Source organism: Ammospiza nelsoni, chromosome 6, assembly GCF_027579445.1.
Source record: "Ammospiza nelsoni isolate bAmmNel1 chromosome 6, bAmmNel1.pri, whole genome shotgun sequence".
NCBI lineage: Eukaryota > Metazoa > Chordata > Aves > Passeriformes > Passerellidae > Ammospiza > Ammospiza nelsoni.
In genome coordinates, this window is record NC_080638.1 from 32,267,384 (window position 1) to 32,293,874 (window position 26,491).

General features: G+C 35.7%; 1 protein-coding gene across 18 annotated transcripts in view; it reads right to left on the bottom strand.

The window, feature by feature from the left end:
* The window catches only part of GPHN (gephyrin), a 268,081-nt gene that overhangs the window by 68,344 nt on the left and 173,246 nt on the right, over positions 1-26,491 (bottom strand). For 11 of the 18 annotated variants that reach the window (XM_059473602.1, XM_059473599.1, XM_059473596.1 and 8 more), the window contains 2 exons: positions 21,975-22,109; positions 4,504-4,560 (listed from right to left, as the gene is read on the bottom strand). In XM_059473602.1, coding sequence (XP_059329585.1) covers positions 4,504-4,560; positions 21,975-22,109 — 192 coding nt within the window. The remainder of the gene's footprint in view (positions 1-4,503; positions 4,561-21,974; positions 22,110-26,491) is intronic. The other 7 variants (XM_059473606.1, XM_059473604.1, XM_059473598.1 and 4 more) reach the window with 1 other exon arrangement.

Sequence of the window (26,491 nt, forward strand, 5' to 3'; positions counted from 1 at the left end):
GTTTCTAGAAATACAGCTTTAAAATCTTTCTAAGAAAGGTAAGGTGTGCTTTTGCTCAGAACAGGGGTGCAGCTATTCACCTAAGACTTTTGGATGAGGCTCTAATCAAGATTTTCACAAATAATGTCCAGCCATTGTTCCCATGGTTTGTCTTTCAACAGCATGGAAAAAAACACTAGCCTCAGTTTTGCAGGTGAGGATCCAAAGAATGCATGATTAGCAAGAATCATCACAGCATGGAGTTTTTACATATCAGCAACTAGATACACAGAAGCAACAATGATCAGAAGCTTTGGAACTATACTCCCCAAATTTCCAATGGCCTTTGAACTCAATCTGGAAAGAATGTCTTTGCAATTCATTCTGAAATAAAGGTTCCACCTTAATGGTATTTTGCAATAGCATTTTGTTTTCACTTCTGGGGCTGGCCATCAGATACTTCATGCTCCCCCTCCCATACAATTCAATACTTTTGCCACATTGTAGAAATATCAAAAACCTACATCTAAAACCCTTTCCAAAAGCAGTATGCAAAAAATGAAAATTATTTTAAAAATTAACTATTAACTGATCCCTCTTTTTTATTTTCTCCAATTGTTCACTATTTCTTCTCTTTGATCAATCATTTGTATATTGTCTTTTAAAATGCTCTTATCTAAAACATCCATTATTCCTGCATGAATCAGAGGAGCAGTGACAAAGCAGCAAATTTTAGCAATGTGCTCTGCTTGTTTTAGGAAACTTAGAGGCACATGCAGAATACATGGAATATTTCTTTATTTACTTACTTACATTCTTTACTAATTGACTGACTTCCATCATGGAGGATATGGTAATGAAATAACAGATGAAGTGGCACAGAGGAACAGGACAATTTCATGACAACTCATTTTGTCATGCTGCCATGGCTAATGCAGTCACAGCTTTTAGTTTGAAATCTTTCCCCATGTGACATTCTGTGAAATAATGTATAATTAGAGCATATTTTTTGTAGTACCATGTTTCATGGCATTTTTTTTCTGGCTTTACATTTATTTTTAAGTACTAAATCAGGAATTTAACAAAAAGTAGTTTAAAATAACTTGCTTTGTCTTGATTGTGAGTTATCACCAAGTCTAAAATATGACAGTTTCCCCCCAAAACTTGATTCCTAAAAGATTTGACAGGATAAAGATATCAGATAAAGGATAAAGTTATCCTTTATTTAATTTTATTTTACAGGAAACTGCAAAACATTAGCAGCTCAATTTCCTTGTATTTGACCTGCAAAAGATTATAAACTCAAGAATTTCTACTTGACAATAAGCAGTAATCAACTGTATGCCAGATACAAAGCTGTATATGCAAAAGCATCCAAAAGGGGCAAAAATTATAAAAAAAAATTCATTACAAAAATTATCTTGCATTGTATAACCTTACAGGATTATGCATTAGAGTGATAGTTCTGAGGATGACAACAATCATAGTGTATGGAAGACATAGAGGACATGAATCCAAAGAAATTACTGAGAGACCCTTCAGTGGACGGATGTGCAAAGGGATAAAGTGCTACTATCTTTCACATTTACTCTGCTACAAACTTTTTCCTAATTGTCATTTTATGCAAAATACATGGCTTAAAGACACTTCTATGTAGAATTGCTGAAAAGCTATTCTTAATTTATGAGGTGAAATACTAAAAAAGAGGTACTGCTGTGTTGTTATATTGGATTTGACTTTATTAAATATTTCTGGGACAACCTGGTGACTTTTATAGGGTGTCATGACTGATATACTAGATCCTATTTCTTTTTTTACAACTTTTTTCATTAAAGAACAAATGTGACACAGAAGAAACATGCTGCTGTATTTTTTGCATTATTCTGCTAAAAAAAACAAGCAACAAAATTTGCATAGCTGTCATTCAACCAAATATTGACCTATTTTGTAAGGTAAAACAGGGACCCAAAAAGATTAATGGCAAAGACAGAGGTACATGTGAACCTATATGCTTTTGGGTTACCTTGTATCAGCCACAGTTTTTGGTTCAGGTAAGACTAACACTGACAGAAAGCCTTTTAAAGAATAAAAATACTATCTGTTTTATTCCTTGCTAAGTTTAATATTCAGGAAACTTTTAGATATGCGACTTCAATTTTGGAAAGGGATTTTTTTTTTTAGTTTCTGTAAAGTCAAGCAGTTTGATTAGCACTCATTAAAATGCAGTAGCATATTCTTTACAACAAACTCTGTCAATCAGGTCAGGTTTCTCATATACATTAAAATGAAACCCCAGCTAGAAAAGAAAGAAAACACAAAGGAAGAAATAGAGAGAGAAAGGAAAAAGATGAGGATGAGAGGACAAACCAATCAGATCTGGTGTTACCAGCCAGTAGAGGTTTTTTAAAAAATGAGATCACCGAGTGAAATCATACATTTACTCGGAGAGAGCATCCTTTGACATTGCCTTCTGGGTGATCTCTGAGCTCCTCCAGCTTTCCATGGAGCTACATGTAAACATCAGAAAACGAATTGAAAAAGCAACCTGCTCTCTTGTCACAGTTGTTCTTACTTCATTTTTCTTTTGCTCTTTGTTTTTGTGTTTTGTTTTATTTTGTTTTTAATAAACCATAGCATAATGCATTTCTCACTGCCTCTGCCAAAACATTCCAAGATATCAAAGTGCTTTGAACAACACAGACATACAAGGCTCAGTCAACTTGGTATCTGAAAGCAAGGTATCTTTGCTTAACATGGCTATTTTTCACTACAGGAAAAAAAAAGAAAAATCAAGGGAACTATAAAGCTACTGACTCTCTGCTACATTATTAGGGTTTTATTTTTGCTTATTTATTAGTAAGGCTGTGTTCTAGAATTTATTTACATAAAAAGAATTTTAATGGAAAAATATTTTATTTAATAAAATACATTTTATTTTATTAAAATATAATATTTTAATTTCTTTCTGTAAAATGAATATTTTCATGTTTGGGATCCTCAGTTAGGATTTCCCATTTTCTATAGGAGAGATTTTCTGTCTACATATATATTTTAAGTCATGGCATTAAATCACATAAAGAAATATTAATCCAAAATGAGCTATCAGCAGGTCTTCATAATAGCAGGTGAAACCCACCATCTAAGTAAACTACATCTTCTGCATAAGTGCATGCATTATGAATCTAGATCTGTATGTGATGACTGATGCCTCAAAATGCATGGTAACTGCAATCATGAACAGAATTTTCAAAAACAGCACAGAAACTGTGGCTGTCTTGTATTTTTATCCATGTAAATTCAGTGGTCCTGAATGTCTTCCCCTGAAACAGAGCCTCATTCATTACACTGCTCTTCTCATCTAACTGTAATTAAAACATCTTCCCAAAACACAAGATGAAAAGATAAAGCCTCACAGACAGTGAGGAATGCTACAGATGCCTCTAGCTAGAACTTGTATAAACAAGTAGCAACTGGCTTCTTTTTCTCTGCTAAGATCAATTTAAATGGAGGCATTACTGGAAAGAGGTGCATAATTAATCCTTTCCCTCCCCTTCTTTGTGCTCAGTGAAATAACATTTTCACAAAGAGCAGCTGTAGAACAGTGTTAGAGAACAGAGAGGATGGCTTGTCCTGGAACAAATGCAATACACTTACATACAAAACCAAAACAAAAGATCATAAACCAAGAAGACAGGAAAGGCAAGGAGAATACAGAAGAAAAAAATAAATAATTAGTGGTTGAGAAAGTGCTAAAAGGAAACAAAGTAGGAAAAAATTGAAAAACAGGATAACTGAAATAGAGGCAACTTGAGATCAAAATGGGTTAAACTGCATATGGTCAGCCTCTTGGTTCAAAATCATGCATCAGGGTGTAACACTGTGTATGGTGGGTAGTAGTTTAGATATCTGCCTGTTCTGTTAAGCAATCTAAATATTTCTGTATGTTTATACAAACATTAAAAGGCAGAAGATACTATCAGCAAAACAGTGGCTCCATTCTTATTAGTCTCCTGTGACTATCTTTCATTTGATCTTTATCTACTTTGATTTTTTTTTTCTAATTTAAAGGCTATATATCTATTTGAAATATTCAATTCTCTTGAAATGGTCTTTTGCAGTATTAAATGCAAAAAGTGTGAACACTATAAAAGTTTAATTATGTTTCAAGATGGGAAGCAGTAGTTTGAAGATGAGTAAATCACTTCTCTATGTAACAGGCAGATCAGAGAAGTGGTTTAATCATGATCACCAAATTACAGGCACTTAAAAAAGGTGTTACTATTTTTCACTTCTAGAGACACCCAAAGCTACCTAACTGGCAGCCTGCCTTCAATTGGTTGTTCTATGTGTAGCACAGAAACAAACAAAATGTGACCCAACAGCAATAAGAATACTGAAATAAAAATGATGTGATGGTGAGAAATGGAAAAGCCCCTTCCCTCCCTCCCCACACCTCCCCCTTCAAAAGGAAAAGTGTAGGCTATAGAAGAAAACTTGCAAAATAAATGTTAGAAACATATTTACTTTGAGGGATCCAACTCTACTAGCAACTCCTTTGCTTTCATCCGGCCGTCTAATTTGCTACAATGGAGGAAGATGGGTAAAAAAGACAGAAGAATAAAGAAAAAGTGAACTTAAAAAAATTTCCACACAATCAGTTAGCAGTACATGCAAGACATTAATTTGACTCTCTGAGACACCTCTAGAGGACAAAGACACAGACTAATTTCTGGAATAAATGACGCTTTATCATGGCATTTTAAACTTGCTTTGTTGATCACTTCTTTCTCAGTATATTACCAATCTGGCACATTTGTTATATGCTGAATTCACTAACATTTTTGAAAAAATACATGTTACTTATCTGATTTGGATATTAAGAATAATGAAATTCTACAACTCTAACTGAAGAAAATCCCCCTCTACCTTCTATAAATTATATGAGCAGAGTATGCTATAGCTGGGAGCCTGCAAGTATCATGACTGATACCTGACAGAATGCAATACAGATTCCTATTGACCCAGGCCTAGAGATTTTAGCCACTGCTATCATATTTCCCAGTTAAAAATTATGCTGCCCAACCAGAAAATTTTAATGCCAGACCAACATTAGATTTTTATTTAAAATATTTAAATACCTGTGTATATGACCCCTAACATCTCCTATCTGATTACTTTTCCTTTATTATATATGGTTTTTCCTAGATGATGCAGAGGATGGAAGAAACAAATGAGGTAGCTGCTCAAAAAGCTTCATATTTTTAGAAGCATGCAAAATAAAACATTCATTTACAGCAAAAGTTATTTTCAGAATTTCTTAATCTGGTAAATATACCTCTTTTACCGCTAAAGTGAACATGTGTCATTTGAAGCAGAGAGGAAGAAGACAATAAAAGTTACTTTCGTGACAACCTACTAGTCTCAGCCAAGACTGAACTGAAAGTTCTTATTATCTTAACTAAAACAAAATCCCACACAACTGAGGTGAACCTTTTCAAATTGCAGTAACTGGCTTGTAGAAATCTCAGCAAGGAAACCAAAGATTGAATGAACCATGGAAATTCAACTGGGCTTTATGCTCTCTAGAGCACACCAGCAAGGCACAAGTTAAATTGTCCTGTTTGGTTTTTCCTGACCCACACAAAACAGAGAAATTCCTCTTCAAAAAACAGTCAACTGAGTGTTTTGTTTTTTCTACTTGTATTTGATTCTCAAGAAATCAATATCTTAACAATTTAAGTATTTAATTCCAATAGTATGTCCATTAGCAAAATACATTGGAAACATTTATGTTAATTTTTGCTTTCCTTCCCTGGTCTTATGGCATTAAAATCACATCCAGTTTGAACTCTCAAGTGAAACACTGTCACTACTGCTATCATGGGACTTCAAGAAAATCTGCAATCAATACTAGTATACAGACCAAGAAGAAACGGCCATTCTTAAATAAATTATGTCTCCTTTAGAAGACACATTCAATTAAAATATATGCAGTTGTAACTGAATTACTACATATTAGCTTCCTAATTGAGGAAAAAAAGAGCACCTCAATTTGGAAAAGGATCCTCATCTGAACAAAAACCATTGTGAGTTAGAGCAAAGATGCCTTCCCCAACATCCTGGTTAGGTACTACCATCCCAATAATAAGACAATCTAGAAGAACTGCAATTCATTTTATCAATTGGAAACTTTTAAATGAATAATAAATTTAGGTTTGTTTGGAAAATGAGAGATAGGAAAAATAAACGCTTATAATCTCACATAATGACATGGAACTAGGGCATTAAGAAAAGTAATACACAACACAGAAACTTGAGGAAAAGTTGTGACAGCAATAGGCACTGCCCTTAAGGGAAAAAGTTTTTCTTGCATTACTCACCAATTGTGGCTGCTCAAGTTGTTCTGGAGGTTTAAGATTCAGTTAGAAATGAGACTGGAGATATTACAGGTGCATATATCTAATATTATTTGGTCTTTCTTCAAAATATATGGAGAAATGCATACACAATGTGCACACTGTGGGCAATGAAGTTCTAAATGCTTGCATATATAAATTACAAGGAGACAGTCTAAGTCTAAGTCTTGCTTTACATCCCTGGCACAGTTAATATACATGACAGCATGTTTTCTACAGGAACATTGCAGAGTGCAACTTGAATGCTTCTCAAGGGATGAATGAGAATTACATGGGTATTGCACAAACAATACCACATCTGTTCTGGGAGTTAAATAGGGTATTACCAAGAAGGCAAGGGACAGCAGGAATGAACACCCATATCTTTTTCATGGCGAATACCACAAAAAGGAATTCAGGTGCATCCTTATCTTTCTCTGGTCAACCGTAGGAAGATCTAGAAGCTATAATTCAGAAAATGGCATGGATTATACATCCTTGTTTTTCAGAAACTCAGCTAACACAAGAACCCCATGACGGATGAACACTGGTAAATAGAAAAGATTATGATGAAAAATGTGTGTAAGTGATTTAAATCAAAAGTATCTATACCACAACAAAAAATAGATAAGTGGATTAAAAGATGAGGCATGAGCAACACCAAGTAGTCATGGCAAAAATACTACCTGAAAATCCTAAGGGTTTGAAGGTGACAAAGGTTTTGAAGGGTCTGAAGGTGACAAATAAAGATACTTAATGTAAAGAAGGAAGAAGGGTGCTGTGTGGGGAACATTTTAGGAAACTAGGAGAGTATAATGCACTGACAGCTCATAAATGCATTATATTTACATCCCTTTCTTATTCACAATGGATTAGCAGCAGGAGTTAATAGCTAAAAATTAACTACAGCCATCTCTATCATTATATCTGAAGAACAAGGTGAAGTTACAGTTGGAGCAGAATGAGATAGGAAGCCAGTTGAAGAAAACTTCAGAAACAAGGAAACCAGAACCAAAGAGTGAGCAAAGAGGAATGCTCAAATATGGTTAGTGGATTTGTTAGAAGATGAGAGGAGAGAAAATGTTTTCTAAGCAGAAGTCTCATACTGTTTCAGTGTTATTCCACTACCTTCTACTTAATAGAGCACATGAGAAATTAACCTGTTATCTTCATCCTTGATTTCCTCCAGAAAGCAGAATTTAGAAGACCTAACCTTAAATACTTATCTAATGTATCTAATCTATTGCTTGTACTTGTCATAAAGGAAGAACAGCTCTGAACAATTATCTAATCTGAGGCTCTGCCTTTGCTGGATTTATTGAAAGGAAGAGTTCCACAAGAGGAGAAATAGCCTCAAACATTTAACACTATCCATCTTAGATGCTTTCTCCTTTCTGATAATATATTCCATTTGTGCGGCCCTAAAGTTTCCCTGCTTACATTCCAACAAAGAAACTGGAATTTTGCAGGACCCAAGTCTTTCACAAAAGTGTTTTCCCATCCACATTCACCAAAAATCCAAACCTCTGTCAGACTTTTTTCCAAAATCAGCACATGAATTGTTCATAATGACATCATCTTTTTGATATGATTAAATTACTTAATTCTGAAATTGAACAAATGCAAAACTCACAATAGAAATTTTTCACAGGAATAGTTTAAAAAGATGCCAAGTACCTTATTCAATGATCTAGGCATGCAATGGTGGAATTACGATAATCAAAAGTAAGAGATTATACTACACAACATCCAAATCAAGTTCAGATTATTTGCTGTACACATAAGAAAAACCTAACTGCTCTCCCACTTGATTACTGCTGCAGAGATCAAAAATGAATGGTGAATAAAGAAAAGCATTATGATTATGTGTGAAACGTCATGGAATCTGCAAAGAGATGTTTTGGCAGGTATGTTATACCACATATCCCTGACAACTTGTGATGACAAGCATTTTCTGTTTCCTTCCACAAACACAGTCCCTCTCAGTTTGTAGCCATTGCCTCTTTTTGCTGTCTTGGGGAATGTGCAGTGCAATGGAGTGAATATCCTCTACTGAATACCAAATCTTGAAACTTGCTCATGTTTGTCAATGTGAGTCCACATGCTGTTACGAAATATTTTATGAAGTTGTGCATTCCATGAGAAAATAAGACCTTCCTTGGGTTTTTTTTCAGTTTTACCTGCCACTATTTGCTTCCAGTTACTGTTTTATCTCAAAGGGCAGGGCATCATGCTGAGAAAAGGATGATCAGTTTTGGAAATCCAGAACAAAATTGCACATGTGATGCTCCTACTTTGGTTCATTTCCTTCAGCAGAATTTCACAATATGCCCTGAAATTGCTTTTATTTTTTTTTTTTTTTTACCTCCAAGGGCCATTCAACTAAGCAAGGAAAATATAGAAGAAAAACAATAGGATAAGCTCCAGTCCAGCTTGAAGAGGTGATTTGTGATTCAGTGAAAAGGTAGGTGGATGTATAAAAAAAATATGAAAATGATCCTAAAGATAAATGCATTAAGAGGATAAAAACCATACCAGAAGAGAAATTAAATATGAGTCAGCATATATTCAAACAGCCCCCACATAAAGGAGTTCTGAAAGAATACAACATATAAAGAACAGGGATTTTTAGAGGCCCTCAGGAATTTGTTATCAAAAGCTTGGAGATTTCTCCAGCTGATAAAGTGCATTCAACAAGAGAAGGAGGCCCAGTTGATGAAGAGAAACTACAAAAGCAATGCTATGCATATTATTATACCATTATGTTCCAAATAAATGCTCTTGAAATCTCTCCCAAGTCCTCACACAATTCATATTAACAGAGAAACATATCTCAAAAGTAACTTAACTGGCAATGATTTCACATCAGTTGGCCAGGAACAAAAAAATCTTATGTATTGGCCAGATCACATAAGGGAGCTGAATACAAAGGAGATTAAAACTTGGGAAGATGGAAAATGCATTTTCTGACCCTAAAGAATGCTAATTGAGTTCAAGGTATGCAACAAACTGAGAAGAAGTGAAGGGCAGTGACATCCAAGTAAGAAGAAAAAGAAAGAAACTGTAAATATTCCATGCCTAGCAAGAAGTAATTTCAATTAGCGAAGCAATTACATACTACTTCTGAACAACTTTGATGGTGGGGACAGTGACTGTCAACTTCCAAATATTATATAATACAGTACTGGTCTAGGTGGCATGATTTACAACCCTTACTTGCCCAATCAAGAGTGGAAAATTCTGACAGAAATCCAAACTTCAAGTTGAATTCTCTTCACTGATAAGAACAATGTTCTACATCAAGTGAGCAGTTTCTACTGCTAACAAAGAGCGTAATACATTTTTAATATAGCAGCAAATCAATTTAAGTTTAAAAATGCATTATGTATAACTTTTACATCCATGCATAAAAAATAGATTTGCACTTGAAAGTATTTTTACTTCTGCAGTTTTATGGCAGACAAACACCAATTAGAGGGGGCTTCTTAAATGGGGAATATTTCAAACAAAGGGAATACAGGCTCCTCTAACAATGACATACTTTCTCAACCAATAAACATAGTCATGTCTGTGCATTATACCACAGTTTGGCATAAAAGTTTTATTAACTTGATAACATTAAACCCTAATATTAAACAAAAGTGTAATGTATGTGAATGCTAATGGATGCCAATAAAACATCATTGATCATACCATCTCAAAATTTTGTTCACACTACCCACAATTTTTTTTTTCATATGGCCATTACTACTCACACTGTTCCATGTACAGATGTAGGAGTAAACACAGTGCAGGTGGAACAAGCAGTGGTAAAAAGTACAGCAATTTTCTTACTGTTTTCAAACTTGTATCATCACTAGATCGAATGCTCTGTTAACACACATAATGGCAAACATAATGTAACCATGTCCTTACACAAGAGACTTTGTGCACTGATAATTTTACACCAACATTTGTCAATTCTTTAAAAATATCTATTGACCTCAGTGAAATTTAATGCTCAGAATTAAAAATTTGATATGTAAATGCACAGCCAGGGCAAGACAGACTACAATAAATATAAATATTACATAGAGTGTCTCTATTTGTAGTGACTTAAAGTCCTAAATCTCATTCAAGCTAGAAATCTGGGCATCTGAGAGCTTGGTCCTTACTGTCACTATAAAGTGAACAGTTGGACAACTCTCCTGTCACATGGCTAAGTTTGCAAATCCTTCTACCAGCTCAAGGCTGCCTTTCAGACACTTCTGCCTGACCACAGCCCTTCCTGTTCTCATAATGCTATTGCTGCATCCAAGCTACTTCCCACTCTTCCTCAAACACTCTAAGTCCTGCATTCCCATCACTCAAGAGCCACAAATACTGCTTTGGTCTATATTAGACCTTTACATCCAATTTCCCCTCAATATTTTCAATCCTCTCATTTCAGACCCATTTTATCATTTTTTTACTGTCTGCTGGCACATTTTGCTCCTCACCTATGCCTGCAGCCTCAGTGATTCTCTAGTTTCCCTACAAAAGAAAGCAGAATTCACACCTCATGCTCCGGTAGACTTTTTCAAGCCTATTCCTTATATGAGAAATCTGTCTTGGCAAGAAGAAGAGGTCATATTTAAGGCAAAAATAAAAACATTCTAGTCCTGGGTGGTGAAGTTCTGTATTCTTTTTATATACCTTTTCCAAACTGACAATTCACTTCTGAATGTGCTATTTTGCCTTACTATCCTGAACTGAACTTAAGTTCTAAAAGCTGCAGCAGATACAGGGTTATAGCATGTACAGTGGTGGATGCTGTCCTTTAAACACTTTTAGACACTAAGCTAGCTCCCATCAAAGCTATCTTCATGGTCAAGGAGAAAACTTTTGCACCAATGAAATCACTTAGAAGTGACCTGATGATGGGACAGGTAAAGCAAACCAGCTCTCTGGTAGGGTTATAAAGCAAATATCTGCTCTCTTTAACCACTTCTAGCACCAAAATTAAGAGAGAGATGTTTGCACTGGGGCTCAGTGTAACAAGGAGCCTTTCTGAAAACAGATGGGGACTTTAAAGGGAAGAGGACAAGCAGCTTTAAAGTTTCTTTTCAAATATCTGTAACAGCCTGCATTTTATCCCTTTGACTAGACAGGGCTGTGTGTAAACACATCTTGTCACATGTATTTCCCCACATTTATACATCCTGAGGAGTTCAATAATCGGAGGAGCAGAAGAGTTGGTAAGGATATTGGAAAAGGGTGTACCCACTAAAGGCACAGGAAACAATTAAAGCAGTGAGAGAACAGTATCAGAAGATTAAGTTAAGGTGGAAAGATCTGGTGTGCAATTCACTTAGCAGAAGCTTAAAACAATATGACCTATAAGTGGCCAAGTACTAACAACAACCTGGTAAATGGCCAAGGTCAATCTTTGTCCACACTATCAGTGCTGTTGGGTGAAACCATTGTCCAGTGAGGCTGTCTGCAAACTTCATAAAGCAAACACCGTGTTGCAAAGGACTGCCATGCAAACACCTAAGAACTCCTTGATAAAGATGCTCCTCACATTTTGAAAAACTATATATAAAAGAAAAAAAGGAGCTGTAAGAAATAAACTGCAATGGGTGGTGCAGATTTGAAAAAATACCAGCAGCTGGTTTGAAGTCTTGCCAAACCTGTTACTGTTTCTCACAGAATTATTTCCATAAATCTACTGTGAGTTAATCAAATGGGATGCCCTGTTTCCAACACAGGCAGTAGAGAGAAATATGTTCCAGCTGTAAGTGCTTTGAATGTCTCACCTTAAGGATTTCTGTTTTCTCATGGACTTTTTCCATATAGACTTTACTATTGCTAATTTAAATAAAAAGCAACATACTAAATTGTATGAAGGTTTCAGTAAATGTAAATATCGATAAATGCCTACAGAAATTCATATCCAATAATGTGCAATGATGGCATGAAAGCGATCAGAAATAGAAAAAATCACTTCCCTTCCTTTCAAAGAAATAAACATACTGTTGAAAATTAATTGAAGAAATCAAATTCTACCCTAATCATAAATGCCCCTTATAAAGAGATAATATATGTTTTGCCTTTAAAAATAAAACTAAATTGGTGAGCAAATTAAGGGCAATTAATTTCAGCATGTAAGACTTTGGAATGAGCTTGTTTTAAAAGACAAAAATGAGAGAACTTGATTTAATTAATGAAAATAAAATCTGAAATTTTTTACACATCCCTTTTGTCTGGCTGAGGAAAGAATACAAGCAAGGATTGTCCTATTTGAGTTAAAAGGCAAAAAGACAACTGAGTGCAGACTGACCAATGAGATAGTCAGATTATAAAACAAGGCTTGACACAGCTGTGCAGAAGGTAAAAACTATTTTTAGTTTGCTGATCTTTGATGGTATCACATATTATAATGTTAAATAATATTAGATATTGCTGAAAATAAGAGTTAAGATCATAGAACCAGTAGGTGCCATTTACTCTTAAATCCTCTATTTCCTAAAACCCTTTTCAATGGTGAAAATGGGCTTCAGAAACTATTAATGCACTTGCTAAAGAGCCTACCACTTGAAGGGAATTGCATATTTACATAATGAGAAAAGCAATATCTGTGCTTCAGTTTCTTGTTTCCCTCTCAAATCTTGCATCAGATTGATGTTACTCCTGTGATGAAACCAGCAAACTTTTACTGCAGATGATACATTAATCACTGGAGTATACATTCCTTGAAAGAGCTTTATTAGCCTAAATATCAATTTTGGCTCCTGGGAACACAACTGCCTGCTGCTAGACCACCTTCAGTTGCCTGTTGTGCTGGCTTTGGCTGGGGTGCAGATAATTTTTTTCACAATAGCTGGCACAGGTCTATGCTTTGGATTTGTGCTGGAAACACAGTCAACAATACAGGGATGCTTTTTCTTCTGCTGTGCAGTTCTTGCAAGATCATCAAAGCCTTTTCTGTTCCTCCCCACCAGCAAGTGGGCTGGGGGTGCACAAAAATTGGGGATGGGACACAGCTGGAACACCTGACCCCAACCAGAGGGATATCCCACCCCATATGGGGTCATGCTCAGCATGTAAGCCTGAGGGAAGAAGGAAGGTGGGGACATTTGGAATGATGGTATTTTCTTCCCAAACAACTGTTACAAGTGATGGGGCCCTGCTCCCATCAGTATGGCTGAACACCTGCCTGCCCATAGCAAGCAGTGAATTAGTTCCTTGTGTTGCTTTGCATGTGTGTCCTTTTGCTTTCCCTATTAAACTTTGTCTCAACTGACAAGTTTTCTCACTTTTACTCTTTTGATTCTCTCCCCCATCCCACTGCTTGGGGAGAGAGTGAACAGCTGCAGGGGGCTTGGTTGCCAGCTGGGGTTAAACTGCAAGAGTCTTTTTGGCACCATACATGGAGCTCAAAACATTCGAGATAATGACAGATTTGACTGACATGTGCTAGATTGCATTTATAGCTGCTATTTCTGTTCAACTAATAATCAGCAGGCTCCTGTGATTGTCATGGGGCTCACTTGCCTGTGTATTAGTCTAGTGCTCCTTAGTGGCTGCTTTTGCTGCTTGCTGTAGTGCTGTGTAGCCTCAAACCATCTCTGCCCCAGCCAAAACCAGCACATGTGCATGAAATGCAGATGATGATGATGATGATGATGATGCAAAACTGTAGAAGGATGATACAATATCAAACTGTGACACGCTGGCTTCAATAGCAAGGTAATATAGACCAGCATAAGAACCCTCCTTAAATGTCTAACAGATATATTAAGGGTGGCAGACAAAAGGAAGGAGATGTATGGATGGGGAAGCACCAGAAAGCATAGTGGAGGCAACATAAAAATGTTGATGGCATGCAGATTGGTAGTTCATTTAGTTCACAGCACTTCATGTAGCTTCTGGGGATACCCAAGCAGTAAAATCAGACAACCTAAAATAATTTACAGACCAAAACAGAGTCGAGCTGTTGAGATGAAATCAGAATGATAAAGAGCACATTTACATAAGGAGAACACAGTATGGCAAGAAAATCTAACATATTCAAGAAGTGGAACCAGATGGAGAAACAAATATCCCCTTTACTGTTAGGTTCTAAAGAGTATAAAAGATGTATCCAACCCTGACTTATAGGATACTGGCATAAGAAGGATGCTAGAGAAGTTGTAGAGAAGGTCATAGCTGGTGCTCCACATCCTCTCTGTCATTTCAAGCTATCCTGACCAGACCAGCTGGGTACACTCACATGGATTCTGGACAGACTACTGAATGCATGTATCTTTGTGCCTTTGAATACATAGATATTAAAGGGTGAATTAAACCCTTTTTGTTCTAAAATAGCATCACCTATCTCTCCTGGCACTGAACTTTGCTACACCATCATTAAATTGTTTAATAAAAAAGGACCAACAAGAAGACTGCTGTTTATCCTTACAGGTACATTTTTAAAACTGCTGATTTTTTCAACAGAAAAGAACACAGCAATAAATGATGTGGATTATTTATTATGTCAAGAGTTAGTGAAGGAACAGAAGCTGTGCTGTTACTTAAATGAGATTAATGTATGAATGGACTAAGACACTAAAGAAGAGGAACAAAAGAAAACCAAATTCCTACAGGCATAAGACTATATGAAAATTCAGCCTATAGGATGCACAGCTTTCCTGTTGAAACCATTTTTCAGGAAGGAACAAGATTTAGTGAGTTGACATATGTAATAGGAACTAAGAGCCCCAAAGAAAAAAGACTGAATGGAAAAGGGAAGCCAATATTTTTCTGATGCCATCTTCAGCAAGACATAAAAATGATTATCAGGTGCCAACAATCTTAATAAGCATCAGTGAAAAAACCAGAACTAGATATACTGACAATGTAGCCTGAAAACAATTCTGTAGCAGTGCATTCACAGTAATTTCTAACTGAAGATGCTGGATAAAATCAAAAATAACTACATAGCTGTTGGTCAAAGAAACCCAAACCATTAAACAAACCCTAAAACCCTCATCTTGTGTTCCATCAGAATTCAAACTGGAGATTTGTTTTGGATAGGAACTGAAAAGATCTCAGTAAGGCTTCTAAAGTGAGAAGAATGCACATCTTCTCTCGATCTCAAAGAAATGACAAATTGAAGTTACCAGAACTTGAAAATAACATTTGGCCTTGGAAGAGAGCATACTAAGAAATGAAAACTCTTGCTCCCAAAGTTAATTGAAAAGAACATTTTAAGGAGGAACTGACAATCTGATGCAGTGCTAGTATACAGAGACTAGAACTCATGCAATGCATATGTGAGCCAGGATGTATTGAAAGGTTGTTCTCTTCTGAAGGAATACATGTAGAGAATTGTTACAATTTGAGAAGAAAAAGTATTTCTAGGGAAAGACTGAGTAACCTTTTCTGACCTGTTTGAAATTTTTCACTGGACGCAGGAAAAGAATGAAATTCTGTAGCTTAATAAATATCAACTAGTAATTAAGACATACAAATGTAGAGAAATTTTGCACATTAGAGCTTCTTTGTATGATTCAATCTGTAACAAGTCTGAAGAGTAGCTGATTCTGCGACTGCAAGAATTGTTCTGGATGTTCTGGATATGAAGCTAATTCCCAGCTACTCTAAAATAAACAGTTCCTCAGCATGACTAAGGGAAGAGAACTATATTTTGGTGCTGCTATACTATTTAATACCAACTCCAGGTATGAATAAATAAAGTACTACTTGAAGCACACATATTCAATAAAGAAAGCTAAGACAAATAGGTAATTCTACTGAAAGCCAATGTTCAGCCTGCAGTTTACCCCAGTCTGTCTTCTCCAGAGTTGACTTGTTGATGAGTCTATTTTGGTACTAATAAAAATGCCCAGAAGACTATCCCTGAAGGTTTTGACCTTCCTACAAAGTGTATCTTCCATTTTTGAAAGGATTTTAGTAACTATGATGTATTTGGGGGATTTTTAATATCCTAAGCAACCAGATTGCTTCTTCCTTAGTTAAAACGTCTTACTCTTGAAGCTGCAGCATGCTGTTAACTACCAGGGTTTGTAACCAAAAAATAAGACATGCTAGGTCTGCATTATCCACATGTTTTGCCAAGAGTATACACTTTAAACAATGGGGGTAAAAGGTAATGAATATATGAAAATATTCTGGTATCTTAATTAGTAATTGATCTGAAAACCACTGCTGCATTGTGCTGAGAAGAACACAGGAGGATACAGTAGATTGATGTGCCTTAGGAACCACGATTCATTCTAAGGCAACTAGGCCACTTTCTACTCAAATACACATTATAATAGCATCTCTTTTTATTAAACATAATTTTCTGTAATCCTGGATTGTACATTGAAAAAAACTAAGAGGAAATTAAACCTAGAAATAACAATGAAAACATTGGAAGTTTTAGCAGGAACAAGTATCTAACTACACCTGTGTGTATTTTTAAAAGAAAAAGCAAGAAACCCTAACAGTGCTTGGAGTGTGATCTCACCTATGTAGATGATCCTAACAATGTGAAACATTCTTGGCACTTTTCTGTGCTCTTCAACCTAATCACAGCTAAACAGCCATGCCAATGCACTTGCTACTTACTCAAACAAGTTCCTACGTAGAAAAAACATCAGCTGTGCAAACTTCAAAAACAAAAACAAAACAAAATTCACTTGGAAATTTAACGTACGCATTCAAACTTTAAAATACATTCACCTACTTGCCATATTTCACTTTGATGACCACCTTAAGGAGAAACAGTAAGTTTCAAGAAGAAAAAATATTATGCACTCAAATGAACACAAAATATCTACACTGTGGATATCAATACAGCTTACTAAAACACACCTTCACCAGCATCTTATTATTAGCTAAGAATTTCTGGTAAGGAACCTGATTTTTCTTTTACTGTTAAATATTGAACATATCTACTGAAAAATTTTTAACAACAAAAATTGACAAAAACTTCTTGCTGACTCCACATGCTCCATTCTGCTAATCTGCTTACTTCACATAGCAATTCTATATTGAAAAAATAATAGACTGAAAACATAAATATTAATTAGATTTATCATTAATTTGTAACTCATTTGATTGTGTGGATGTCAACGGACACATTTCACATTAAAGTGGTGGATCATGACAGATAATTTTTTGTTAGCAGTAAGCATAAGAAATTACTGAAATCAGTTTGGGTTTTTTTGGTCACAGAAACAACTTTCATCAGCATTTTTTTTCCCAAAAATCTTTATTTTCCTAGGCTGTTTCATTTCAGATATTCTCTGCAACTGGAACATTTACATAAATTACATGGGTCATTCTTTCTACATTGGGAATATAAGGTCTTTAGGTGAATATCTACTTATGAATGACAAAGACAATAGTTTTTCATAGGAAACAGAGTAACAGAAAGTGACCAACTAGCAGAATTAAATGTACTGTTACAAAGAAGGTGTTAATGGATGGAGCAGTGGATAGGTGAGATGACTGTTTTGTAAGACTTGAAAAAATTCTGAAGAGCAGCCTTGCTTTCTCATTTTAGCTGTAAAATAGAGCCTATAGACTTTTATTACACAGGAATTAAAAGTTATCTATTTCAACTACAAATATGTAAGGATCTAACTTACTACTGAGGGTTTTGTCTGGTTCAGTGTAACTAAACAATGGATAGCTAGGGAAGGGACAGAAAACAAGCAAGTAAAGTAGAGAGAGACTTTCTCTTAAGTAAAATGTAAGGAGTGAAGGGAATGAAGCAGCAAGATGGAAAAAAACCCCACACTGTCATCTTAGAAGTACTATAACAAGTTCCTTAGGATCCTTTACGATCAAAGATAACACTGGAAGAAACTTTGCACCTTGAAGTGAAAGAACTGAACATCAGTGAGACTGATGATCTTGCAAAGTGAAATACTTTGAACATCTCTTGTCACTGAAATGAATTCCTGGTGATAATTAAAAACCTGTCCTTGGCCTTCTAAATCTACTTCCTTTGACTTTGACATGCAACATTGCCAAAAATTAAGTAGTGATTATATCATATATGTATGGGAGAAGTGAAGACTTCAACTTGAAAACTGCAATTTTCTTTTATGCTCATATGAACCCCCTAGGAGTAGAACAAAATTCAAAGTTTGAAATAATGACTCAGTCATTTATTCTGGATATATTCTTTTGAGTTATCTGAATTTATGGATCAAAGGTTTTATACTGTAAGCTTAAAAAACCCCCAAGAATCAACAGTAATGCAAATATTTTAAAAATTCTCCGTATTTCTAAAAGTATTTTACCCTAGGTATCCCTACTGCTTTTGTGTCTGAAAAGAACATTGCATTTTACCTAATGAAAATGCCAAACCCAAACACAGACAAAAACATAGTGATGTCTTATAATCTGAGCAGCTTCTGGAATGACAAGAAAAACTTGTAAACCACACTGTGTCATCCTAAGCTTCTGTGAGTATTCAGCAAATTCATCTAATCATGTTAAGAAAGCCGTGAAACTTTTAAACAATCAAAACTATATTGAACAAGATAAAAATGTCACAATCACTATAAACTTTATGGTTGAATGATTGAAAAGGGAGGACTGTTAGTGCAGTTTTCCTCTGAGTAAAACTTGATTGCCTCTATATGCGAAATCCATCTACTACAAATATGGTTTAAATGCTCTTTGTGCAGTGGTTGATGTTCTTTGAAACTCAAACACAATTACAGAGAACAAGAAAGGTGTTCTACAGAAATTTATTAAAAGCTAACAGAAGCTGGTTTGCTTAGTCTTGGGGATGTACCTAATCACTGACATAGAGTAGTCCCAATGGCAATTTGTCTTAAAAAGTTCCTACCTACCAAGAAATATAATGAGTTCTTTTAACAGGAAATGACATTTATGAAAACTGATTGAAATATCCAGGTTCCAACTCAATATTTATCATTTAGTAGTTTGTTTGAAACAGAGATTTTCAGAAAACATGGATGATAAGTTGTAAACAGTAAAGCAAATTTGCAATTAAATGTTGTATTTTGTCTACATGATCTGCTTGCATACATAAACAGCATTAGGTTTTCCAAAATATGATAATGAAAATGTGCATTAGTAATCAGGAGCATTAGTAACCTGTTCTCCCATACCTTTTCTTCAATATCCTCATGCATTAGTAACCTGCTACTTACATTCATTTAACAGAGGTGCTCCCGTCATTGCAGAAGCTTGATTTTTTTTTTTTTTCCTGAGACACACAGAGCTTTGTGTTATTCAGCAAATTCAGTAAGAGAGATGTAAGGGTTCATGTACACTTAGGACAAAAAAAATGCAACAAGAAAACAGTACAACAAAATAAACTGGAATATGCAGTTGACAAAGAAATATAGTGCCACTTGCTCTGTGGCTAGACCAAAAATAAGCATAATCAAAGAAATAATTTTTTTTCCCCTGACACTTCCTTTTCTTTGTTTCATGTTGTATATGCATGTTTTGGAGCCCTGAAATGAGTTCCTAAACCAGCAAATGAGCATATCGAAAAGATACACACTTACATATTAAAGAATCAAAATAAATAACTCAGAACATCACCTGGATGCTGAATTCTATTTATTTTTATTCTCATTAGTGTGTGGGGAAGAGGCCAGTATAAATTTAATTCATATTGCATTATTAGAAAGCTAGGATCCAAAAGGAAAAACAGAACAACTGAAGACATTTAGACACATTGATAATCTTGAAGAATCTGAATGAACCACATTTCTTGATAAATTCAGATGATGTTTGGAAACTTGAGGATACTGTAAATGACTGAACAAAAATATAATGAGTAGTTTCTTTGTTTTTTTGAAAGTAATATATAAAATGAACCAAGAACTGTCTAAGTGGTAAAGAAGCTTATGTGCAAAATCCAACCCCTAAGTAATAGGAACAGATGCCATCTTCTGTCAAGTTTATTTTCCAGTATGTTTTTTTAAATTTTCCCCTATATCGGCTTGTAACAAACCACCATCAAATACACCACAGAAAATATCATCTAGCTAGCTGTTGCATGGCAATTCCTGTTATAAAAGTGGTGTGGTCTCACACATTTTGAGCAAAACCTGATTTTGCAGTCATATGTGAAAAGCAGGTCTCAACATGAAATACCAAAGCATGATCTAATTATGAAATGAGCTCACCTCCACTAACTGCCCAAACACAGTTTCAGATTTTCAATCTTTTTCAAACTTCCAGTACATTCCTTCTCTAATCTCTGAATCTATCAAGAGAGTTTAGAGGACTGCATTCTGCTTCAGAGCAGATAGGCTTTGCTCCTTCCCATTGTGACAAACTTCCTGAAAATATATAGGAATCATCGAGAGCTATTTTCAGCAGAGCTGTCTCTTACTTATGCCTGTTACTTGCCCACCTTTGGTTTTCTTTGGACAATTTTGTTTTATCAATGGGCATAAGGCTCAGTGCAGCTTCTCTGTTTTGTCTTGCTCTTCTGCTCTGAGCATTGTAATGTAAAAAGCTCCATGTTTTTATTTTGAAGCTATCAGACAATGTACAATGTTTTAGGAAAAAAGTGAAGGAGGTGCTTACAGTTAGAATTTGCTGAATAATCTCTAAGAAAAGCAGACTATATAATGAAGCTCAAGTTTGCTGTCCATCAGAATAATTTTGATTCTATTACAGTGAAGGTAAGTACTGCATAAAACAATCCCATAGGTTAAACCAAAATATTTCTATGGGTGGTTGCCCATAAATCTTGTTTGCTGACAGAAAAGAATGAGACAGCAGGAGAGAAGAACTAGCAGATGCTGGTAATCATTTCAGCAAGCAGAATAAGCTTCAAGGATCATGAGTTAGATAAGGAAGAATGTTATTATTTGCCATCTGCTACTGGTTTATTATTATGTCAGCATCTGGTGCCACAGAAAGATCTCTGTGATGTGAACACACAAAGCAAATTTAGACAGTTTTCTTCTGCTGAAAGTAAACATTACAGGTCTTGCCACTGGTCAATTTGCTTAGCTTTTGATGTATGCTATTTAAAGCCTGATAAAAAGTAAACATATAGAGTTCACCTCAGTGATTAAATAGTATAGTCTAATCACTAAGAACTGAATAATAATCCCACAAGGTTGGCATTAAAACTTTCTTTCTATTAAATTTTGGCTGGTTTTTTGTTTCCAAATGTCAGGCAGCAAATATCTAAGTTTGAGCAAAGCCGGTTGGTTTGAAAGTCTTAAACTGAACAATAATAAAGTGGGGCACAGATCTGCCCCAGCCCAGGCTAGAAATTTGCACATATATTTTTTTAATAAAATACTGTTTCCTTAATGTTGTTTCTCAGTGGCAGGATTATCTATGTTCCTGGGGATACTGAAGGACGCTAAATACATTCAAGGTGCTAACATTTCATATTCATGATGGGTATTGCAAGAGATAACATGAAACTTCAATAACCATAAGGTGTTGGTGGACCCACAGGTTAAACTGTGCACCAGTACATGTGGAACGAGCTACACTGTCCTGCATTTATCTGTTATACAGAATGACAAAACCCTTGCATGCGAACCAACCTTGTTCAGCAGAGGCAAGACATTAATCTGATAGATTACAGGGCTGAGCATGGAGCTTGCAAGGCATAGATGTACTTACTTTTGGTGTTGGGCAGGATGCAGTGGAGAGGCGAGAGGTGGCTTGGGCACGAGGAGATTCTGAAGGAGTAGTACTGAGGGAGGCTGTATCACGTGGGAGAACCTGAACACCACGAGAGATGATGGAATCTGGAATCTTAAAAAGAAGAGAGGCGGAATTAATAGCAAAAAATATGCTGTATGTGAAACTTAAGACCTTACCTCAAAAACACAGGAATAGCCCACTCCTCAGTTTGCACACCTCCTCATACTCAGTGCTTGGCAGTGGTTAAGGGCATACTTTCCTAATTTCAGTAACAAATGCCTAAGAAATATATAAGGTCACATTCTAATTGAAGTAGCACAGAACATACTAGTTCTTCTGAAAAAAACTATGAATCAAACATACTACAACAAGATAGAATAAGAAAACAATGGTTTCCTCTTAAATCTTTGTTTAAAACCCAACAATGATTTCTACCATGGCATGAAGGGAGGCAGACTTTCCATTCACTAACCAGGGGGAAATACTCTAAAAAGAAAACCATTTGCTAGAAATTTACTGAAGCCCTCTAAAGATACGTCATGCAATGAGAAAACTTCTCACAAGAAATGTCATGCATTGAGTAAATACTCTTTATTCCATGAAGACTTTATTTCAGCTACAAAAATTCTCAATGTAAGGCTTGTGCTGCAAAAGCTACAGGCCTCTCTGGAATGAGCGAAGGCAAAAGCATTAGAAACCACCATCCAAAGCCAACACCTGGTTTAAAATGCACTCTGTGGGGAAAAATAAAAATTCAGTCTTTTTTTACTTTCCACATAATATATTCGAGTACCAGTCAGGGAAGCATATCTCTCCTGACGAATGACTGGCAATCTGGTAACAATGGACGAGGAAAAGGCTGGGAAAATCAACAACTTTTTGCCTCAGTCTTCACTGGCAGCCTCTTCTCCCATACTTCTTGAATGGATGGACCTGAAGCCAGAGGGACGATCAGGCCCCACACTAAGGGATGATCAGGTTCATGACCACCTGAGGAACATGACCGTACGTGAGTCTGTGGGACCTGATTACATGAATCCCAGAGTCCTGAAGGAATTGGCTGATGTAGTTGAGAAACAACTGTCCATGGCATTAGAAAAGTCATGGCAGTAGGATGAAGTCCCAGATGACTGGAAGTAGGGAACATTGCATCCATCTTAGAAAAGGGTAGAAAGGAGGAGCTGGGTACTACCAACCTGTCATCCTCAGCTTTGTGCCTAGGAAGATGACAGAACAGATCCTCCTACAGCCTTGTTAAGGCATGTGGAGGACAGGGAGGTGATTTGAAGCAGTCAGCACGGCTTCACTGAGGGAAAATCCTGGGAAAATTCTATCACAGCTAACCAGAAAATATAGACATTCAGATCTTTGAAGGAATATATATACACATGCATATTTTAAGATCTTTCTCCTCATTAAGAATTTCTTCATTCAGCCTGATGTTCATGTTCTAAGAGGAGCATCAGAAGAACCCTTGTGTCTGGGGAAAGTGTCAGTAGCAGACAATAAAAGGAAGCAAGAAAGGAAGGTTCAGTGTCAAGCCAAATCATGAATGTTGGGAATTTCCAGGCAGGATTTTTTTAATAAATGGAGATGTTGTTACCCAGTCTGCATCTAGGCATTTTAAGCATACTTGCCTACTAAGACTTTAGGGCATGTAGAAGCCACTGGTAAGTATGGCTTCCAGGAACAAGCCTGAATCCTAGCTTAAATAGGTTACATTTACATGTAACATGTAGCTGTTACATTTTTAGGGACATTAAGAGAGCTTTGTTGCTGGTCTCAGTATAGTTAAAATGACCAATCCTTATACTTGTGTCATTAAATACATGTCACTTCCCACCTCCTTGACTTCCTTGGTTCTCCTCCACAAATAATGACTATGTCTAACTTGGCAGCCTTGACTTAGAAACACTGGGTTACAATTTCACCATATCCCACCCTCCTCCTGTTTACAGTTTCTTTTGTTTCTAGCTTGTTTATAAGTTGTGTGAAAACAGATTTTGTTCTCAGAGTGCCACAAACTGCCTCCTTTCTGCTCTACCATGTTCCTAGACTGTTTTTTGCCAGTCAGTTTCTGTCAGCTCTCCTCAGAGGATCTTTCAAGGCTAAGCACGTGATGCTGCAATGTCCACTGTAAATTCTGAAGTCAGCAGAGTTTCTTTTCAATGTGGACAGCTATGCTGGGGATATCTTCCTCTTCAGAAACAGAACCTAACCGGCCTCTACATGGAGTATTCTGATTTGCAAATCACATCTCAGAGATGTATCTTAGAGGTAAATGGAATCAATGATATTCCAAATGCTCAAATGGTTTGTAATAGAAGCATGATTTCCCTTCTGTTTACTTTTTCTCCTGAAATCCGATCTTAAATTCATTAAAGCCCAAAAGTGGCTGACAGTCCCCAAGTTTTATATTGGCATAGATACTCCCTACAACTTTCAATGCTTCTTTTTAATGTCTATGGCTAAGGAAAATACAGCAAAAATACACTTTCAAAGGGCATAAAATAAAAAAAATGAAAGAAAGAATAGCTTCAAGTCTTCAAATAAGATACCTTTTAACTGCTCTCCTTTGATAAAAAAACTGCATGCATCTTGATATAATTGTGTAGGGGTCCATTACCCCTTTTATGTACTCCAAGACCCCACAACATGAATAACAATATTGCTTTTGGAAATGATATCATGAATCACTTCTCCCTAGGTTTACTCTGGGTGCTCTAGAGTACCAGATACTTCATACCAGATACTCATACCCTTCAGGCAAGAAACATTTTTATTTCCCACCATATTGAGCAATCATTGTTTCTACAATTTTATCTGATATCACCTTTTTGTAATAATAACCTCTTCTGCAATAAAGTGACTGATAGAATCCCAGTTTCCCCTGAACTGCATGTGCAGTACTAATTTTTGCCTGTGAGAAAATGAAAATTTAAGTAAAATTTCAGCCATGATATTAATCAGAAAAGAAGCTGAAGATTAAGGGAAAAGATGATCACAGGCACTTAATTTCAGTAAGAATTATTTCCAAATCACTACCTTTCAATAAAATGTAATTACCAGAAAATAATTAATATATAAACCTATCTAGATTGTAGAGAAAAATTTCTCACTGAGAGTATAAAGTTAGGTCACAGAGTTCAAATTTTGCTCTTTTTCTAATATGAATGTGCTGTATTGCTAGCACTAACATTCTCTTTGAACCACTACAACCTGCTGAATTTTGTGTATCTACTAGTATGTCTATTCCATTAACAGAAACATACAAAAAAAATAATGTGACATGGGGAATTTCTCATTTTTCTCACCTACATTTAGAGAGTTTTTGAATTTTAATATTAAAAATTTAAATTTAGGCAATATAATCCTCTAATCAAGTCAGCTTCTTGTTAACTCTGTTAAAGAGTTAATAAACCCCTGAGAAATTTCTGTGTGTCACAGAAACCTGGAATAAAGAAGGGCAGGAACGTTACTGTATTTTGGACAGACTGTTTTTTTAACTTTCACTAAGGCACACTGAGCATTTATGATTTGTCTCCCTAATATTTTTATTAATTTTTCATTTTCAAATAAACTGAATACAGAGCAGAGATCTCAAAACTTTAAACGGAGTACAGTGAAATTCTTAGTTCTTAGTGAAAATAGTTTCTGTTTGTACTAGCTGGAGTGGAAAACCTATTGCAACATACTGACAAAGACAGAAAGTAAAGAGAAATGGATGAAAGTGATGGAGAAAGATATTCACCATATCCATCAGTCATGGCTTGTACAATTTTCATCTGACCTGGCCTTTCTCTGGTGTACTTTTATTTTGGTTTAACTATTTCTGTCTTCATATTAGAGAACTTTGACAAGATCATTGATAAGAAAATGGAAAATATATGAGTTCTTTGTTCTCTTTTGCTCAGAGCTGAAACAAAGATTGACAATGATGGTGAGATGAGAAAACGCTCTCTAGATGGCAATTACTATGACTTTTATACAAGAGAAAAAATGCCTTAAAAACAAACAGAAAGTACAGCTTAAAAACCCCAATAACCTGTCAAAAAAATAACCACTTTCTGCTTTGAACTTGAAGATCTGATTTGGATTCTATAATGCATAAAACAATAACTCAAGAGTCATCTGCTAAAGAACACAGAAACATGTATGACAGTTTAACAGTGTTCTTCCTAGAGGCTAAATTAAGTGTTCTATTGGTACTGAGTAATTTGGTGCAAATTCTAGTTTAGTGACCTCAACTCAAAAAAAACCTCACCAAAAAACAACAACAAAATAACCACCCAACCATGTATATGTACTATATAGCTTTATCATCAGGTGTGTGAACTTTAAAGTTTTCACATTTCCTAAGTGACTTTTCAAGGGACACAGAAGCATGTTTTAAATACAGAGGCATTAGGCTATTTGATTGATGGTTTAAATTACTATTTGCTGAAGGGAACAGGTCCTTTATTACCATTCATTGGAATAGTTTTCTACTATTC